Here is a 19,572-nt window from a genome sequence, read left to right on the forward strand (position 1 = left end):
TTTCATAGATAAAATATTCAGGTCCATTAAATATGAATCTGTTTTCTTGCTGCCGGTCAAACAGCAAGAACAGCTGTCAGCTCCTTTCCCCTTCCCCGCAGCAATCTATAGGCAGCAGGACAATGTTCTCTGATCGCTACTCTTTTCTGATCCTCTCCTATTTGATTCTCTATCTATTGCTTAAGGGATTGCAAACCTGATTATCAGATCAGAGCGTATCTGGATAGCAGAGAAGAACTGCCGTAGACTATGAACCACACAGGCCTGGTATATTAAGCAAAAGGCTCGGTATAAAAAAATATATAAGTTCTTCCCAGGATACTTTGTGTTAACCCTGTAGGCTGGTGAATTTCTGCAACAGTTATGGGAATTAATTAGTCTGTTTACTGGATTGGATTAGTACACTGGTTAGTATTTTCAGATTCTAGTTCATGATTAGCAATTTGCCACAAGACTTCGGCTGTTCTGTTACATGGCTGAAAGCTCCATTGTATAAGTATATAGAAAATATAATAAGTGAAACAGTATACGAACATATACCTCAGGTAGAGGTGATACTCTGACACCCATGGACTTTAAATTTTCATTGGTATTAGAGGAAAGACTTCAGGTAAACACAGATCTAGTTTCAAAGTTACTTACAGGGTTTCTTAGTCAACAGCTTTGATATTTTAAAGCGAAACGGATTTTTAAAAAATAAATTTGACAAAATAAATAAAAGCTTGCAACTTTTTTTATCATTGCCAAAAAAAAAAAACAATAGAAAAAAAGATTTTACAGAGTCTCCGTGAACTTTACAATGGTAAAATGTGACCTATGGTACCATAACTTCAAAATTAATCTCACCATTATGCATTCGCCTTCATTCATTTTTCTCACAAATTCAAAAAAAAAAAAAAAAGAGGGTGCGATCTGAGCCATAAAAACATAATCATCAATCTTAAAAGACTATGAGCTACAACCTATATGTCCTTCCATCAACAGACACACTACGGTAGCGTAGAAGTTCTGAACAGACATGAGAAATTCCACCACTAGAGCTGTATGAAACTTATGTTTCTACTTCACAAATAAACATCTTTCCCCGCCCCCCTCCCCAGTTCAGGTATGGGGTTTTATGGGATTTTTTGTTGTTGTTTTGTTTCTTCTAAATTCTGATTTTGATTTTTTTCTCCTTGGAGTATCATGCTGAATTACAAATTAAAATACAAACAAACAACTTTATTTAACTTTCCAATTTTGCATGTGTGTGAAAGTTTATACATTTCACACTGAGTACATTTTAGCATTCAGCCCAGATTTGTCACTGTGTGAAACTCATCCAAAATAGTCAAAGTGAAAAATGACAAGTGCTTTATGATAAGTGCTCCATTTTCATTAAGCATAATGGGTACTTCTTCCAAAAGTGTGTATCTTGGCAAATCTTTTTTCTGCCTCAACTCTCCATTCCCAGAGGACCATTTTTAGATTCAAAATTAAGTGCATAGCAAGTTGATGTTTTATTTCTGAGCACTTTCTCATTTAGTCAACAGTATCCTGGGCCATTATATGTTGAAAATATGTGAACTTTTCAAGCTTTAAAAACTTCTGCAGCAAATATTTCTTATCCAGGTCATCTGAAAGATTTATGAAAGTAGGGTAAATTTGGTTTTCTTTTCAACGTTCCATACAGCTCTTACTAGAATATCAGCTATAGCCATCATTTTGGATTTGTTCCTTTGGAAACAGATTAAACATATTTAACTGAACATCCTGACTGAGAAAACATCTCACAGTAAAGCTGAAGTGAGCACATGCTTTAGAAAATCTTCATTCAGTTTTCCAGGCTAGGGGGCAGCATTCATTGTTGAGGTGGCTAAGTACACTGCTCTGCAGAGCTAAAACAAGATCATAATAATCCCACTCCACTCATTTCTATGAGAAATTACATTTTAAAGCTCTGCCTGGCAGAAGTGAACATCTGCCTTCCTGGGCCAATGCTAAAAATAAATCCCCATTTCAATTTACCTTATTGACATCCATTCGCAACTTCTCATTGTTGGCACTGGCAGCTTTTTCTGCTGCTTTCTTTTGACGTTGAGGTCCCCTTCCAAAGAAGATGTAGTTGACCAATGCGTACTCCAGCAGAGCCATGAAAACGAAGACAAAACATCCCATAAGGTACATATCAATGGCTTTCACATATGGAATTTTGGGAAGAGTTTCTCGAAGATGGGTGTTAATTGTTGTCATTGTGAGCACAGTTGTGATTCCTGGAAAAAAAAAAAAAAATTGACAAGTCTATTCATTGAATTAATTTTAATTTTCTAAAAGAATAGCTCGTAATATTCAAATGCTAGAGATAAAAAATTCTAGATGATTTGCTTTCGTGGTGGAAGAAAAACCCCACCCCCAATCTCTATCTATATTTGTTATCTTTGTCTTTAATTTCTTGTACAGCAAACAAAATTACACCTGTAATAGTGTTCCACCAAACAAACAGCAGTTGCATTCTATTAGTATCTTTTCAACCAGCTAAACTGTAACCTTCCCTAGTGAGCCTTGGTTATAAGTTACCAGCCTAGAGTCACTGTTATCTTGCATTTCTCCAGCATTTTCAGGATGGCTGTAGTCTTGAATTCCTATGGGAAAATGCTACATGGAAAGGCATGGTAAAACTCAGTAAAGTTAAAATGTCAGATTCTCAATTGTAAGTTTTACGGCAATTTACTTATTTTATCTATATGAGGGCTGTACTGACAGGAATTGGTCTGATTTATACAAAATTGGGCAATAGATACTCATATTTATTTTTGAAACATGCATGGATCCTCCGACAAGAGGCACAGTATAAACAAATACACATGGGATTAGTGATAAAATATAAAAGTACTCTAGAAATTAATTAGGAAAATGGTTTTGCTTTTAGAATGTAAGGTACCAGTAAGAAAAAAAAAGCCTTCAATTTAAAAAGTGGTTAGATATACAACCTTAGTAAAACTTTATTTAGTTCATACCTGAAAGGAAAAGCAACTTATAATCCATAACACAGTGCTGAATTTGTATTCTGGACAGCCATGGGCAAAAGCAAACTCAATGTATTCTCTTTGGAGAAAAACAAGCAGTAAACCAACAACTGAAAATGCTGAGACAATTAGGTTAATTGTGGTTACAATGATTATACAGTTAGCTAATTCAGACATGAAATCACTTTCATTTTTATTTAAATTGTGATTATTTAAATGCTGATTCAAATAATACAAAGCTTAACAAGCCAGACATAAAAAGATCTAGCGGATTTATTTTTCAAATCATGCACTATCCACTAAGCCAGAAGCAAGAAAAAGCATTCAGCTAATGCACACTGCAGGAGATGTGTAAAAACGCCTACCTAAAGCAACTCTTGCAGCTGAAGCGTCATAATTAATCCAGAAGGAAACCCAGGACAGGATAGTGATCAGAATAGAAGGCATGTAGGTCTGCAGAATGAAGTAACCAATGTTTCTCTTAAGTTTAAAGCTGAGAGACAGCCTTGGGTAGGCACCTAAAAGAGAATATTTGGTATGGCCGTAATTTACTTGTATAAAGCCTGAAAACATTTTCCTGTCATTTTGATTTTATTGTTTTGCATAACATAGAGTACACGCAGAGTTGAAAGATCGTGTATAATCAGCTGCAGAATTTCTAGCAAGAATTGGGATTAAATAATCTTTTATTTCTAAGGGTACAAGGATGCTCTTGGTGCATCTCTTGTTAAGTATAATATTCAACAATCAAGAGCCAAAATACATTTCCGAGCATCAAAACATAGAACTGCTTCTTCCCTGGATAGCTGAGCTATGTGCCTACTTCACTGTAACCCTTACTCTAACCTGCTCTCCAAGCAATGCAACCCTTGCCCTTTGTCACTGGACACCGGAAATAATTTTGTCCATGAAAGACTTGCTGAAATAGGTACCTAGACCTGACTATTCAGGTCCCATCTCTGCTTGGGTCTAAAGAATTTTTTTAATACAAATAACAGCTTTCTCAAGTAGGTAGAGAACATCATACAGTAATAGCCCGACCCAACACTTGTCTCTCTTGAATGAATTAATATTTCATTGAAATGTACCAGGTTGGTTTTGGTTTTGTTTGGTTGGGGCTTTTTGTTTTGGTTTTGCTTTGGGTTGGTTTTTTAAATTGTTTTGTTTTGTTTTATTTTATGAAATCCAATTTTATTTTCTACTCCTCCTCACAAAGCATGTTTTGAGCCTTCAGAAAGTCATATGCTTGCTAGCACAGGCCAAACTGCAAATCCTGTGTGGGAATAGCGGAAGAATGGCGAGGGGATCATTGTAAATACACTCAAGCGACTGCGGCAGGGCTGTAGAAAAAACACATACACCACGTTAACTGTTCTACTGACCTTGTGTGCTTGACAAGTAGAACCTCTGTGTTAGTTAACATGGGCCTGTGAGAAACTCTAAGGCACCTTATCATTATGCCTGAGATTCCTGCTTTGCTGTGAGAAAGAGCAGAGCACACCAGGAGGCTGAGTCTGCTTGAAAACTTGAAATAAAGGCAAATACGGTAGGCCCAGGGATCTCCTGCCAGGGCTGAATTCTGCAGTGCCTGTATCTCCGCTTGTGCCACCTCTGCCCAGGAGCTTAGGTGCTGTTTCAGAGTAGTGAGGTAACTAAAATAAATTTGCTCTTTTCAATTGCATTCGTGGCCTCTGTTTATTTCTCATGACCTGCCCGCATTGGCTCACACACTGTGAAACAAGGATTTTTAAAGGTTTTACAGCAAAGACAAAATAATTAGTTTAATACATCCACAGCTTAGCACAAGTAACATCTAGAAATAGCAAGAGAAAGGTTCTTAAGTTTACTACAGGCTGGGTTGCTTCTTGTTGGGTTTGGGGCTCTGAGGTGTATAAGTGGCTTAATCAGTTTTTATAGGAAAACATAATACAGCTTATTTGATTAAGCCTAAACATGACAGACTACTATATTCTCTTCAGATGTTAATGAATGATGTTGTATACACTGTGAAAGCTGAATAAAAACTGCTGATCTAATTTATTGCTGTTTCTAAAATTTTTGCTCAGATCCTGAACTGCACGTTGAGAATTACCCCATTTCTAAAGGTCTTCCCACTGAATTCCCCTTTTAGCTTCCCCTTCACAAACCTGTAGAGAAAACAACATTCTTGGTGATAAGCTTGTAGTCTACAATGGAGAACTGTGGAAGTTCAATCTTTGTCACTCCTGTAACTGCATTATCACCCCCACGCCAGTAAAATTCAATGTCATCTGTGGTATAGCCATCTATAAAAACAGGAGTAAACAGTTAAGACACATGTCTCTTCTGAAATGATGGAGAATAGCCCAGATAATTAATTCAGAAAATAACTTCAAGTATATTTCTAAAACTAAACTGCTAATAACATGATAGGTATCACCATACAGACAGACACAGGTAATTTGAAACAAAATTTCAAATGGCAATCCTAGATGTATTTTAATATTTGTATTTTAAAGATACATTGTATCAACATATTAATAAAGGAAACTTTAAAAAACAAGTTAAGACTACACACATCCCCTATACAGATAGTAACTGTACATTCAGCTTAAGGCAACTTCTGATCCCCAAGACTGGACAAAACAGTGTGGGTTTGCTACAATCTCAGCCCCTGGGCTGAAACATGAGCACTGGAGGCAGAAATGTGAGCTGGTGAGGCCCCAACCAAAAAATAAGCAAATAAACAAACAAAAAATCAAACCCAACACCCAACTAACAAACAAACAAACAGACAGAACATGGTCACAGAGTCATAAAGCATATGCATGAAATACGAATCTGCTTTCACCAAATGGCAGCTGAACTGACTTGCACACTCCAGAGATGGTAGGTAGAACTGATCAGTAGACATCAGAAATAAATCTGCTACAAACCCAGGAAATATTATATTCATGAAGGTTTTTAGCCTCCTAAAGGCTTTTGTTGTTAAAAAAACTGAAAAGCTAAAGGACAACTCAGAATAGTGACTATGAACTTTTAGGAAACTGACATAATAAAATGTTATATATTTGACATTAAGTTTTCACCCACAGTCAAAGGACAAAATCATATAATAAAAAAAAACATTTTAGACTGCTCAGGAGCACTTAATTTCAAGGAACAATGCAGATCACGCATTTTTGAAAACTATAAAAAAAGAGTAATGCATGGAAACAGTTTTATCATCTATCTGTAATCCAGGTGCACAGCAGTAGCAGAAGGCGAGTGACTTTGAAGATATGAGCCAAATACTCTGTAAAAACACTGAAATAACCATAAAAATCTAACCAGCACAGAGCAAGTTTTAAAATATTTTGGTAGTTACATTCTTATAGCATACTGATAGCAATTCCAGAATGCAAGACTCATTCTGTTTGTCATGAGGCTAGCAGCAAATCTAGAGTAGTTTGAAGGCAGAAAATGAAAAACTAATTTAATGAATCAGAGCAATGGAATTCATTCAGGACAGATTTTGAACAGCTCATCAAGAATTCAAGATGGAACCTGCTTTTCTTTCAAAGCTGCTGAAACTGACAGCATAACTGATAAGAAAACAGTTTTTAAACATTTTTTTGTGAAATAAGTTCTTCTTTAATATTTCCATCTACCCAAAAGTTTACTAGCTCTAGCTGATGACACCAACCAAAGGAAAAAAGAGGCTTGTATCTTCTAAATAAGCTTCAACAGTTAAGGGAGAAAAAGCTTTACAATGTGGAACATGGTAAGCCTTTGACAAATCCAGAACTCCTTAAGAAACAGTTTAAATTCACACCAACAAATCATCAGTGATCACTGATTTGTTCCCCTACATACTTTCATTTCAACAAGATAAGACTCAAAGGAATAAGTGAACATAATTTGGACTAATAACTGCCCCTAATATTTAGCTTCCCTCCTCTGTTCAGACAGTGCCATCAAAGAATTGGCTAAATTCCTCTATACTCATTTTTTATGAAACAAAGAATCTCATAGATATCATAATCTTTGCATTTATTGTATGTTAATTGTTCAGAGTCTAAAACAGGAGAGGTCTGAAAAGGAGCCAAAACCACTGCTGTCAGCAGAAAGCCTATCCTTTGTAATCAAACAAGCACTAACCATGACTCCACAATTATATTTAGGATTCCATAAAATCATTTAGATTGGAAAAGGTATTTAAGATCATCAAGTCCAACCATTAGCCTAGCACTGCAAAGAAATGCATCATAGTGATGCTTCTTACACACTTTGATAAGATGTATGTTCAAATCTGCATTTTTAATTATCAGAATTTATCAGCTTTGAATTTGTTTCATGAAGTTCAACATGTGATTACTTTTGCTTTTCTCTTGTTGCAACTTTGCACAGGAAAACCTTTAGCACCCGATGTAGAATTGTCTCAGATGAAATTTACAGCACAAAATTGTTGCACATCGACCAAGAGATACTGTATTTAGAGATACAGATAGTTTTAGCACAATGATTTCCGATGGCTAAGCAAGGCATCCTTAGTTCAACCAAGGTTGTTGTTATAACTGATTTTTAATTGCTCTATAGCATTGGTTAAATTATTTCCAGAGTAAAACTACAGACTTACCCAGGAGACTGAAATTGCTTTGTGCTCATGAGGAAATAATGTATTTTGCTGCTTAATTATGATTTTCTGAGACTGTCTAATCATAAGTGAGCCTCCCTCCCTATCTCTCATTTATTCAATTAACCTTGTTATATTTCCTCCACAATATAAAGATAGCAAAAGGTACACGAAGAAAGAGCACAATACTTTGAAACTTACTTTCCTTCCAAAATGACCTGAAATACTGAGGCACTTTTAAGCATTGAGTATTTTAAGAAATGAGGAATACTTCTACTTAGTCATGTAAATGAGATTACCATAGTTTCTGAACTAACAGACCTGAGCTGTGAAATACAACATAAAAACCTTTGACCATATACTGTAATATTTAATTTAGCTTTTCTACATTCGTTATTTCTTGTGGTGAAAGTTTCTACCACGTTCTGGCTCTTACACTGTTAATGTAACACCTTGGTAACTCTGCTCCTCCTCCCTGGGCTGTGGGTGTGAACATCTCACCCCGCCCGGCCCCATCCTTTGGTTCTCCAGTGGATACCTGTAGAAGCTGTATTCCAGCAAACAGACTTTGTTTTTGCAAATTGTTACTTACCACCTGAATCCACTAATAGCAACACCTGTTGTCACATTCCCAAATGCTGGTGGAAAGAACCATCACACCTATTGCTGTACCTTCTCGCAGTGAAGAAGCTGTTGTTTGACAGGGAGGCAAATTACTGTTAACACTGGGGCACTGGCTGTTAACGAGTTGTTTCTACTCTCTGTAGGATACTAGATTTTAAGTACCGCTAGATCTGCTTCATTTGCTTTAAAAGGAACTTTTCCAGGAAGATAGTGGTACATGGATGGAGGTCATTAACGGCTGTGCTCATGGCAAGACAGGCCCACTTCAATAAGACATTTAAAGGGAACACATTTGTCTCGGTATTTGTGCGAAGCACAAATCCCTCATTCAGTTCAGTAAGTTCTTTGGTCATTTTTCCAAGGGTTACATGGTATAAGGAATCTGTGCAGATTCTGCAGACCTGAAATTCATCAGGTTATCATGGTATCTTTTATTCTTCTGGTTACAAGTGTATCTTCAGAAAAGAGGCAGACAGCTTACTTATGTTTCCTTGTCTATCACCACTTCATATTTGTCAAGTCTCACTCTAGCCTTTCAGAGAGAAAAAGAAAATCTAAAAATATAGAAAAATTAATAAATTGGCTGATCTTGAGATGAAAAGCAAATATATATTATGAAAAATATAAAAGGACATCCTTAGAGAGTAGAAAGAATAATATTACATACCTTGTTGTGAGGGTTCACTCTTAACTTTGTGATACTGCTGAGTTTTGCTGGTTGTGTCTCAAATCTACCCTTTCCTTGAACAGGAGGTGCCAGAATCTAAGACCATTTACTGAAGTCAGTAGGATTAATCAAGGTAAATTATTTAATTTTGAAGTAATTTAACCATTAAACTTCATAACTAACAAATCCATCTTTTCTTTTTCTTTCCAACAAAATGAATTATAAACTACGTTACAACAAGGAAAAATCCACTTTTTTATGTAAGAGAAAATATGTTTTATAAAAAGTTCAAATGGCTCTTTATTTTATTTTTTGGAACATCTGTTAGTAGAACTTTTCTGCCCAACTGCCCATACATGGTTTGGCCTTGAACTGTCTAATTGTACCAAGTTTAATGCAGGAAAGAACTCCAGGATTTCTGTTCCAGCAGACTGCTGAATGCACCAGCATTCTCACAGCCTTAATACTAAACAAATATCGACAACTACTTGAGGAGAGCTGAACTCCTTTGAAAATCTCTCTCAAAAGTTTAAACCAAAGATTCCAAATTATGCAACTCTGGGCTGCTTTGGGGAGACCGTGCAGAGCTCCCTGCTGCGTAAGGCACTTACACCAGGGAAATGTGAGGCTGAGGCTTGGACACTGAATGACAAGACTTGTTAGCAGGTATGGAAAAGAATTTCAGGAAGTCTCTTCAAGCTTTCATTAAAATACTTCTTTCTCTTTCCAAGAAAGTTAAATCCTTCTATTCATTTCATAACATGGAGAAGGGGAGAAAATAACATTATAGTCATCTGCAAATGAATTCTATTGTGTACTGGAAAAGCACCCAAATATAATTCAATATAAGTCTAATATCCGCAAAACATCGGCCAGAAGAGAGAATGGGTCTATTCATGTATCTAGCGGATGTTTTACAGATACCTGTGGCTATAATGAACTCCATCTGCACGTATCTGAGACTCAAAACAACTCTACTTACAAGTTAAAATTATTTAAAGACCAATTTAAAATCATAAAAGGAACTCTAGAAAGAATCATCTGTGTCTCTTGACAAGAAAAAGGCAGAGTTAATGAATGTCAGCTCAATGTTTCTAACATTATCAGTCAGTAACATAGAAAGTAAAGCATACTAAGCCCAAAAATGCTGCAAGTCATTTTTGCAAGAATCTGAGGTCAGCACAAAACACTATTTGATTTAGATTGTAAAAGACCTGTTATTTTACTATACATTAAATTGTTTGTTAGCACTGCTACCAGAACAGAGAATCTGATTGATTGCTTTTTCCTAAATCGTCTATATATCAGCAGCAGCATGATTTACATCACATTCAGAAAGTTCCATTTCTCATTTCTGTCATGCATCACACATCGGCAGTCAACCAGATCAATACATTGTCCTGGTAATATGGCACCAGTCCCGAGGAAAGCAAAGAATTCTCCACTCCCATTAACATGAAGAGGGAGTTCATCATTGCCTGTACTCCAAGAATGACAGAAGATGAAGCACTGCAGAAGAAAAATAAGCAACTACTAGAACATAAAATAACCTCTTCATACAGAAACCACAAAGAAACATATTTTTCCCAGTCTGTCTAAGACAAGTCAAAATGTGTAATTCTTTAAATACAAATGACCTAAAATGAAAGCAGTACTATTACTGGCTGAGCTTGAGGATATTTAGACACAACCTAGTTACTAGAAACATCACATGACAGAAAAAAAGAAGCCGACTTCTCTAAAATCTCAGAATTGGTCAGTAGGATTCATTGCCTCACAATGTTTTTGTTTGTACATGACAGCTGGGCTATATTTTTGGTTGATATATAAATTCACATACACTTCTACACTGTGCACACCATGTAGGAATTGAAGTGGTTCATATTACTAATACTATGGTAGCATAGACTAAACACATTCGTTGACCTGAGAAAAAAATAATGACATAAACACAGAAAACAGTAAAAATGTGGCTAAAACACAGAGACAATTCTGAAGCTGTACATTAACCTCATTCTGCTCTGAACCATCGTCAAATTGTCTGAGTATGGCTGGAATGGCATTGGACAACACATGTACCCCAGCAGCATCACAGCTGAGCTCAGGAGAAATCCTTCAGTTTTAACAGTGACACGAAAGCATCCTGTTGGGAACTGGCTTAATCCTAACTCCATCTGCTCAAGCTTATCCAAAAAAGTGTCCTTCTAATTACATTTTCTATCAGTCATTCTAGATGTCATCAACATGGAAGTACAACGTAGCACAATTCGGTCAATGCAACAAGATTTTTGCTCCAGCAGGTCCGGAGGCTCGGTGAAAGCTGGCATTGCACAATCTTCCCCATCACCCAAAGTATTTGTGTTTTGCTCACAAATACAAAACACATGAGAACTCCACTTAGAGCAGGTTCTGGAATTAAATACTGTTATAAAACAATCATTTACAAGATGAATAACACTTATATTTTGAAGAATGATATAGTTGCCTTATACACATGGTATTTTTGAAAAAAAAAAAATCACAAAATTACTTTACAATATACAAAAGTCTATGGACTGATAGTAGGGAATGAGTGTCAAGATACTTAATCTCTCCTATCTCTGCTGCTATCGACTGGATTTTCTCTGCCTAGCCACTCATGATATAGTAGCTTGCCAAAATTAAATGGAGAGGATTAATGAATATATCTATAGCAGACTGCAAGTTTTGATTAAGAATATGCAAAATAGTATCTGCTGACAGTCTTAAGACACGTTAATGCCATAGTCTATCAGACTGAGACACTGGACACGTACAGGCCCTGTACAATGAGATGAATGCTACACAGAAATATAAAGCAAATGGTTAATCCTGTTTACAGAAGAGATCATAGAACACCTTTAGCAGCAATATCTATGCATTTTATTTATTTTTAAACACAGAACCACCAACTTCTCCTTTTTCAATCATTTATTCAGCAGTTTAGCATTTGCACAACGCAAACAGCAAAATTACCTACAAAATCCCAAGTTACATGCTGTCCTGGTTTTGTTAAAAACAAGTTTCTCTTTTAGTGAATTTGCCTGTCAGCTAAAGCCTTCATATTAACTGCATTTTCCTGGAGAACCAGACACACGTTTCAGTAAACCTAGCAATGGATTGCAAACTTATTGATAAGCATGGATGGACATCTCGCAAGAGGGGCAACGAGAAACCGGTGACCAAGAAACTGACCAACTGTGTATCACATTCCATTCACGTGAATACTTCCTATAAAAGTGGGAGATCACGAGGATCTCATCCCTTTTTCTCTTCTGCTTATGGCAGACATTAGGAGAGGACCTTGCTAGTCGGCCCTGCGAACTGAGGCCAGTGACAGACTGAATCCAGCTCCCGTTGGCTGCAGAGGCCAATCCAGGACTTTGGTTGCCAGCTCTGCAGTTACTGGGACTTTCAAGATTGGTTTTGTATATTTTATATTATTTTCTCTATTCTTATCAATAGCATTAGTAAAACATTTTTAATTTAACTCTCTTCTCTCTGTCCTTCTTTCCCTCCCGATTGCCTGTCCTGAGTGGGAAGGAGGGAGAGGGAGGGGCAAAAGGGGGGCGCGGGGGGGGAGTTGGTTAACAATAACAATACATCTGCCAGGGTTTTATTGTCACCCCGCAATCTAAACCCTCGACACATGCAAAGCATATTTTAAAATTCTGAAACCCTTCAGAACACTCAAACTTGGTTCACTGCGTTACTTTATTCATCATCATCCACTTATTCATTTAAAAACATTGCCAGGCAGAATAAGCAAGAAGTGTTTCTTTGAATTTGCAGAGATCTTCAAAGCTGAGGAAAATACAAGTCACCATACACTGAAATCAATGGGGTATTATAAAGGAGAGAAGGAAAGTCAGAGTTTGTGTACTGCTGAACCCATTCGGCATCAGAGAAACTGGAAAAAGCACATCGTCCTTGTCTTGTTTCTCTCTCCTCTTTCTCCCCTCCTCCCAATTCTGTTTTTCTGCATGAAACATTAAAATTCTTTTTACATTTCACTTCAACAACTTTTTCCCCTAAGGCTCCGAGGATTTGGATACAAAAGAGGATGTACAATTTTCTGACTACAGTGAAACTCAATTGATTTTTAGATTAAGTTGGTAAAAGTCTCCAAATATAATCGTCTCCAAGTTGTATAAAAGAGATTGCGAGATGGGGAGAAGAAAGAAGGGAAGAAGGAAAAGTGAGCCATAATGACCGTAGGACAGTATAGGGCTATTAAAAAAAAGGAGTTTTGATGGACAAGTGAAATTACAAAATTGATTCCCAGGCTCACAGTAGGATTTTCATGGCAGAGCTGAGTTTAATTTTCATGTAGGCACTTCAGGCTGATTCTTGCTTATGGTAAGACCAGTAACATGTAGAAGAGGTGTCCTGGTGCAACCCATAAAAAGTCATTGTTGTTTTTTTTTTCTAAATAATTCAATGAAAATCATCTGTACTTTAGGGCACTTGCTGCAAAATGCTTTCATAAGTAAATTTCCACTGTTACAATACTTCTAGGAAAAGAAAGAGAGATTAGAAACAGATAGGGAGAACCGTATCAGCACAATAAAATTTAAAAACCTTCTAGTTCCTAGAACTTGGCAATTTCTTGCAATCTTTCAGCTTCCATAAGCTCAGTTTCTGCCACCAGTATGAATGATCTAAAAAGTTACTGGATTCAACACCGTGGAGATCTTGCAAGTTTAAGTGCTCCCCACGTAACAGAGATGAGTGTATACAACTGAGCCGTGCCTGGTGATATGAAGCTAATGATGCCTAATTAGCCCAAAGCAGGTGTCACATCATCAGAAATATCTTCTTCCTGAGACTCCAGCAACAACTGGGCACCACACAATCTTCACACTGGCACTTTCTGTGTAGCTTAGACTACATATCTTTCCCAGATTACATGCAAGAATGCTCTTCATCTTTTTCTTCTGATCTCCATCATTCGTGTTTGGTGTTTTCTGAAGACCAAGTGCTATGTTTATGTCCCAGAACACAATAATGTATAATACATCTGGTCCTGTTTTATTTATTTAAATGTCTAAACTTCAGGGATTTCCATCACTATTGAAATTGCATGTCTGAAAAACATAAACGTTTTATAAAGTACCTAGAAACATCCTATCTCAAAGTTCTGCCAAAGCCTATCCAACCCACTTCATTTAGCAGAAGACCTCTTCTGATGACAAAGTTGCCAGTTGTGAGCACGGATTAAGTCTGAATCATGTCTGAAGGAGATTTTTGCATAGCATGGCTGACATTAAGAAATGTTATGTGAAGAAAACATGTTATAACATGTTATAACAAATGTTATGTGGCGACTGTTGCCAACACAAAGTAGCACTAAACGTAATTCTCACTTCCACTAATAGCAAAATAAAGAAAAAAAAAAATCCATCAATCTGTAAATTTCAAAAAACAGGTTAGTATACACCACAATTCTACAGTAACATTTATTAATACCCTGTTAAACATATTACATTAAAAAGGAGCTCCAGAACACACAAGTAACTATATTAAGCATCATAAGATACTTTTTAAGGGGAGAGGGATGGGAGGAAGAAGAACAAACAAAACCAAACCAACCAAACAAAATAAACCCCTTATTTTAATTTGTTATTAAAAGAAGACTATGATAAAATACTGGGAAATTGAATATTAAGAAGCCCGGGATAATTGTCTATTTTCTTGAAGCTCAATTTTATTATCAGCTATACAGAAGAACCAGGAAATTTGCTTTCACTTCTTATAAGAGTAGATCTTCAGAGACACAGTAGGAAATTGCAAGATGTAACCATGAGGATGACATCAACCATTCTGAGAAAAGCAACATTTAGCATTTAGGCAGAAATAACAAATTGCTATTTAAATGTGAACTGCAGCTGATGTAAATATGATAAAAATGAATAAATCAATTCTTTAGTGATCTATTTCAATGCCATTAAATCACAAAATGAAGAGAAATCAAGTGAAAATAACCATTTTGAAAAGACAACTGCAATCAGGTATAAGCAGACAATATGCTTTTTTTTTTTTTTCAGTTATCTAGAGGGTGAAAATATAAGGTATTTATTATGTTTCAAGACTTAAGATGTTACTGTATCAGTCAACTATTTTCTTCCACACTTAAGTCAATGAAATCAAGTAAAAAATTTAAATAAAAATAATAAATATCTACAGTACCACGCTTCAGCATTGCAAATTGCTTACAGAAAAACAATGATTGTTTCACCTAGCTCACAAGATTTAACCTTCATAAGAAACAAAGCACATGTCCCATGAAGCAGGACTGTCGTATACATGTTGAAGTACTAACTCAGAATGCCAAGAAGCTACTCAAGCCCCATGTGAACCTTCCGTCATGCCCAAAAACCTCCAATGTAAAAAGGATTACATTTAAGTGCATATATTTAATATACAGGGCTAAAAATTTTCACCTGAACAAACTTCAGCAAATGAATCATGCCTCTCTTAAATATTAACTGGATTATTATATAAAATCCATGAATAAACAGATGGACAAGAGCTCTGTTTGACTGTGATACTTCCAGTGGATTTGTGCAGTGTTCTGTTGTTTCCTAAGGGACTGAATAAATAAACATGTATAGTATAAAAAAAAAATCAACTTTTAAAAAATCTACAGTACTTTTTTGCAAAGCAGTCCATTACAATTTGATAATGTGATTAACCATAGTGAGGCCAACATTATGCATGAAAAGTCAGTCACAGCTGTTTTGAATGAGCAGAAGGAAGCCACAAACACCTGAGACAGTAAATACCATCATTTTGGTCCTGTGCTATTATCCTGGCCTTTTGCTTCTGTTGACAGTACACTTCCTCAACCAAGACCATTCAGAAGACCTGCCAGTACCTTGAATATAATTAGCCTCTTTCAGCCTCTCCTTAGTCTTCATTTGGCAAAGTTTCTCGTGCCATGCTTCTGTGTATCTGAGGTAATTAATTCGGTGATCTCTAACTTGCAGATTTGAGGAAATATCTGTATTAGTAAGGACACACTTGCAAAACAGCCGAAAATGGAGTAGATTTTGCATGGGTTGTGTCATCAACCAAAGAATTAAATCTGAAATCTCTTATGTGTTTTTAAATGAGGCATATGTGTAAGATGCAATTTGAAAGTACTGCTATCTTATTGCATAATATTAAAGATGCAACTTGGGTGCAGAGGGAACAATTTTTTCATAGAGTCACAGAATAGTTTGGGTTGAAGGGACCTTCACAGCTCATCCAGTGCCACCCCTGCCATGAGCAGGGACATCTTCACCAGCTCAGGTTGCTCAGAGCCCCGTCCAGCCTGGCCTGGGATGTCTCCAGGGATGGGGCACCCACCACCTCTCTGGGCAACCTGGGCCAATGTTTTAGCACCCTCCTTGCAAAAAATTTCTTCCTCATGTCTGGCCTGAATCTCCCCTCCTTTAGTTCAAAACCATCACACTTTGTCCTATCATAATAGGTCCTGCTAAAACGTCTGGTTTTGTACTTTGATGCAAATATATAGTCCATTTCTCAACTGCATGCCAAACACATAGTTTTGAAGACTGTTGGAAACGCCCTAAACCTCAGCTTTTTGTGTAAAACTGAAAACTATTTCTGATGTTTGAAAACAACCATTAGCAACTGTCTTGTACTCTTGAGCAGGCCATGTTTCCAGGAAAAGCACTTTTATACTAAAACGTACATCCACACTGAGTGGGTGTAAATGACAAATTATTTTCTCTTCCTACCCTTTAATAAAGACAAAGATCATGTGGGGAAAACAAATACTTACATTTGCACCCTACCAGCGATTTAATCACTGCAACCTGTACACATTTTCACGTTTTCATCTGATCCCTACCCTTTAATTTTATTTGGCTACGTTACCTTGAAATTTATGCAGAGGAAAATTGGTGTCCAAAACAATTATATATGTTGTGGAAATTATGAAGGGGTTCAGATATTAAATATTGTTTTCTTACAGGTAAATAAGTCTCCCAATTTTCTTACTTAAGAGAAGACTTAATTGAAAGACTAAATATGTAGGAGTTTTGCCCTTTTATCTGATTTAAGAGTTGGTCTTTTCAAAACTGGAAATAGAAGTCATGGGTATATGCAAAGAAATCAATAAGTAAAGCGTCATCTACATAAGCTCAATTTTTTATACTTATAACATTTGGTCTTACATATCTAAGTTCCCCACAACTCACTAATCAGCCTACATTTTGAATGCTGTTGTACAATTTAAAAGAAAAAAAAAAAAAAAAAGAGGAAAAATGAACAACATCTGGCAACCTTCACATTTATAAAACTGCATTAATACTCCACTCTGCTTGATTATTCCATAGCTGTATTAAAAATCCAAGGCCACAAGGAGAAAAATGTAATTTGTAGAAGAAAGCCCTGCAGTCTGGCGTCTGTGCATTTGTTCAATTTAGAAAAATATTTATTCATTAAGATATGTTAGCTTGCAATGCAGTGTGAGGCAATGCTCTGGAATATTATTCTGTCTTTACCTGCAGTGATCATGACATCATGATATCTAAACCACTTCACCTTTAAGTAAATATCTGGTTATGAAAGGATAGAAACATTGCTCTCAGTGACTGTCCAACAACAATATGCTAAAAACTGCTACTGATAAGAACTAGACACCATTAGAACATAAAAAAACATGGGTTTTACACATGTAGAATTAAGGTTGGTTTTGGACACTTAACTGAGCTTTCAAAAATTAATTTTCTTTTAGTAATGACTATACAGATTTGGGAACTTTCTTAACATATTTTTGTATCTGGATAAGTCCTCTTTCTTCTAAAAGCTTTTTCAAGGATAATTACATGTACCTTTGTTGTGGAGAACTATTTATACAGTATCATGTGAATGAAGTTTTCAGGAATACTTATTAAAGATCCTGATTTTGTTAGAACTACAACAGTATTTCCGTAAAATTGCAATAGACCTGTAACATTTCTAGATGTCCTTCACACTGCCTGGTTGGTATCAAAAAGCACATTACTGACTTCTCAAAGTATTTTGGTGGGAGCTGCTTGCCTCAAGGCTCAGAGGACTTTCCCGTAGGAAATTCTGTTGTGACATCTATATCCGAAAAGACAGCACAGGTTTGTTGGCAGTATCCCAGCTACCTTCCTAGGATGCTGAAAGAGGCGAGAATAAATTCTTTTGACACACAACCCTCCAGGTTGTAGAAACAGTATACAAAGAAAAGTTATTTGGCCGGGTAACAAGATGCTAATGGTTGTGGATAGGTATGCACAAGGTAGCAGGACATGGAAGTCTTTTAACAGGACATGGGACAAGGCCAAAGAAGAAGAAAGAAATCTACTTCAGCTCTCTGCATTTAATTGGCACAGAAGACTGTGACCCTGGAGAGTATCAAACATACCATTAAGCAGCCACCTCCTGTGAAATCCATGGCAGAAGCAACCTCCTTTCACATTTTCCTCCTGAGTTCACTTACTCTAGTTTAGCTTAAAGCTTTGCCTTTTATGTAATACAAAGCCATGTTCAATCCTCTATGTGTAATATCCTGTTTTACTTGGTAGTCTTATTCCCCTCTGGCTTGCACTGATGTTACCAGGTACCATACCAAGATGACTTCATCACTGCATTCCACATTTCAGAAGTTTTTAAGTTAACAAAATTATCTATAACTTTTCTAACATTCACTTTTCTTCTGAGTAGCAACTCCAGGCATCGCTCGAGGCTATGCCTATTTCTCGAAGCAGATACAACTGAGACAAGATAATGCCAACCCTTAAAGGAACTTTTCCATGCAAGTAGATTTTAACACATTCGGTTGACTTTTATTCTGTTTTCCTCTAGCTTGGTATCGTAACTGTGTCAATATGCAAATATGTATTACATAAGGTTTCCTCTTGGGCTAGAAAAGCAGCATATCTGCATGTAAATGTTCATTAAAAAGCATCCAGCACAATATTCTAACATACATAAAAGAGAATCGGCCTCATATAAAGAAGTTAGAGTGCTACATCTCTATGCTTAGAGCCCCATGTGGACTGCACCTCTCTCAGGCCTTTGAAATAAATACCCTTCTTCAAAAAAATGAAGAGAAAAACACATGAATGATACAAAAATGTATAACACACAATGCAGTAACAGAAAATACTATTATTAGTACTTCATAATCACTATATTTTTCTGACACTTAAAACTGCAAAGATGCATTCTTAAAGGAATCACGACTCAAATTCCAAACTATTAAAAAGCAATTCGACACTATTTTTTCACATGAGCCTGCCATATTCCACACCTCTGCTTGTGTGTTCCCTACTTAAACTGCCTTCTTCCCTGTACAGTGACATTCCTAGCATATCTTTGCAACCCAAGGCATCACACATCAGTATCAACATTTATATTCCTATTTTCTAACTTTGTCCTTCCATTGGAAATTGTTATCCTGTACGTGTCTGAGGGATTCAGGAATCGGGAAATTGTTATTTGCAGGGAACACATTGCTTCTGTGTCGAAGTAAGAAGCTGAAAGTACAGTGAGCTCTGTTACTGTAAACATGAAAATTGGATTCCTCCCCCGCTCTGTAGCATCCTCGGTCTCCGGGAGGCTGTCATGGCTTAGGAGCACATCACATCAGTGCTGCAGGTATCTAACAACCACCTTGTCAA

General features: G+C 36.5%; 1 protein-coding gene across 2 annotated transcripts in view; it reads right to left on the reverse strand.

Annotated features, from left to right (window-relative positions):
- GABRB2 (gamma-aminobutyric acid type A receptor subunit beta2) overlaps window positions 1–19,572 on the reverse strand; it is a gene marked incomplete at both ends in the record, with an annotated part of 143,931 nt that overhangs the window by 14,861 nt on the left and 109,498 nt on the right. For both annotated transcript variants that reach the window (XM_082063821.1, XM_082063820.1), the window contains 3 exons: window positions 2,008–2,252; window positions 3,371–3,523; window positions 5,153–5,290. In XM_082063821.1, the coding sequence (XP_081919947.1) occupies window positions 2,008–2,252; window positions 3,371–3,523; window positions 5,153–5,290 (536 nt within the window). The remainder of the gene's footprint in view (window positions 1–2,007; window positions 2,253–3,370; window positions 3,524–5,152; window positions 5,291–19,572) is intronic.

Source organism: Streptopelia decaocto (assembly GCF_964273445.1).
Source record: "Streptopelia decaocto genome assembly, chromosome: 12".
NCBI classification, from domain to species: Eukaryota; Metazoa; Chordata; class Aves; order Columbiformes; family Columbidae; genus Streptopelia; species Streptopelia decaocto.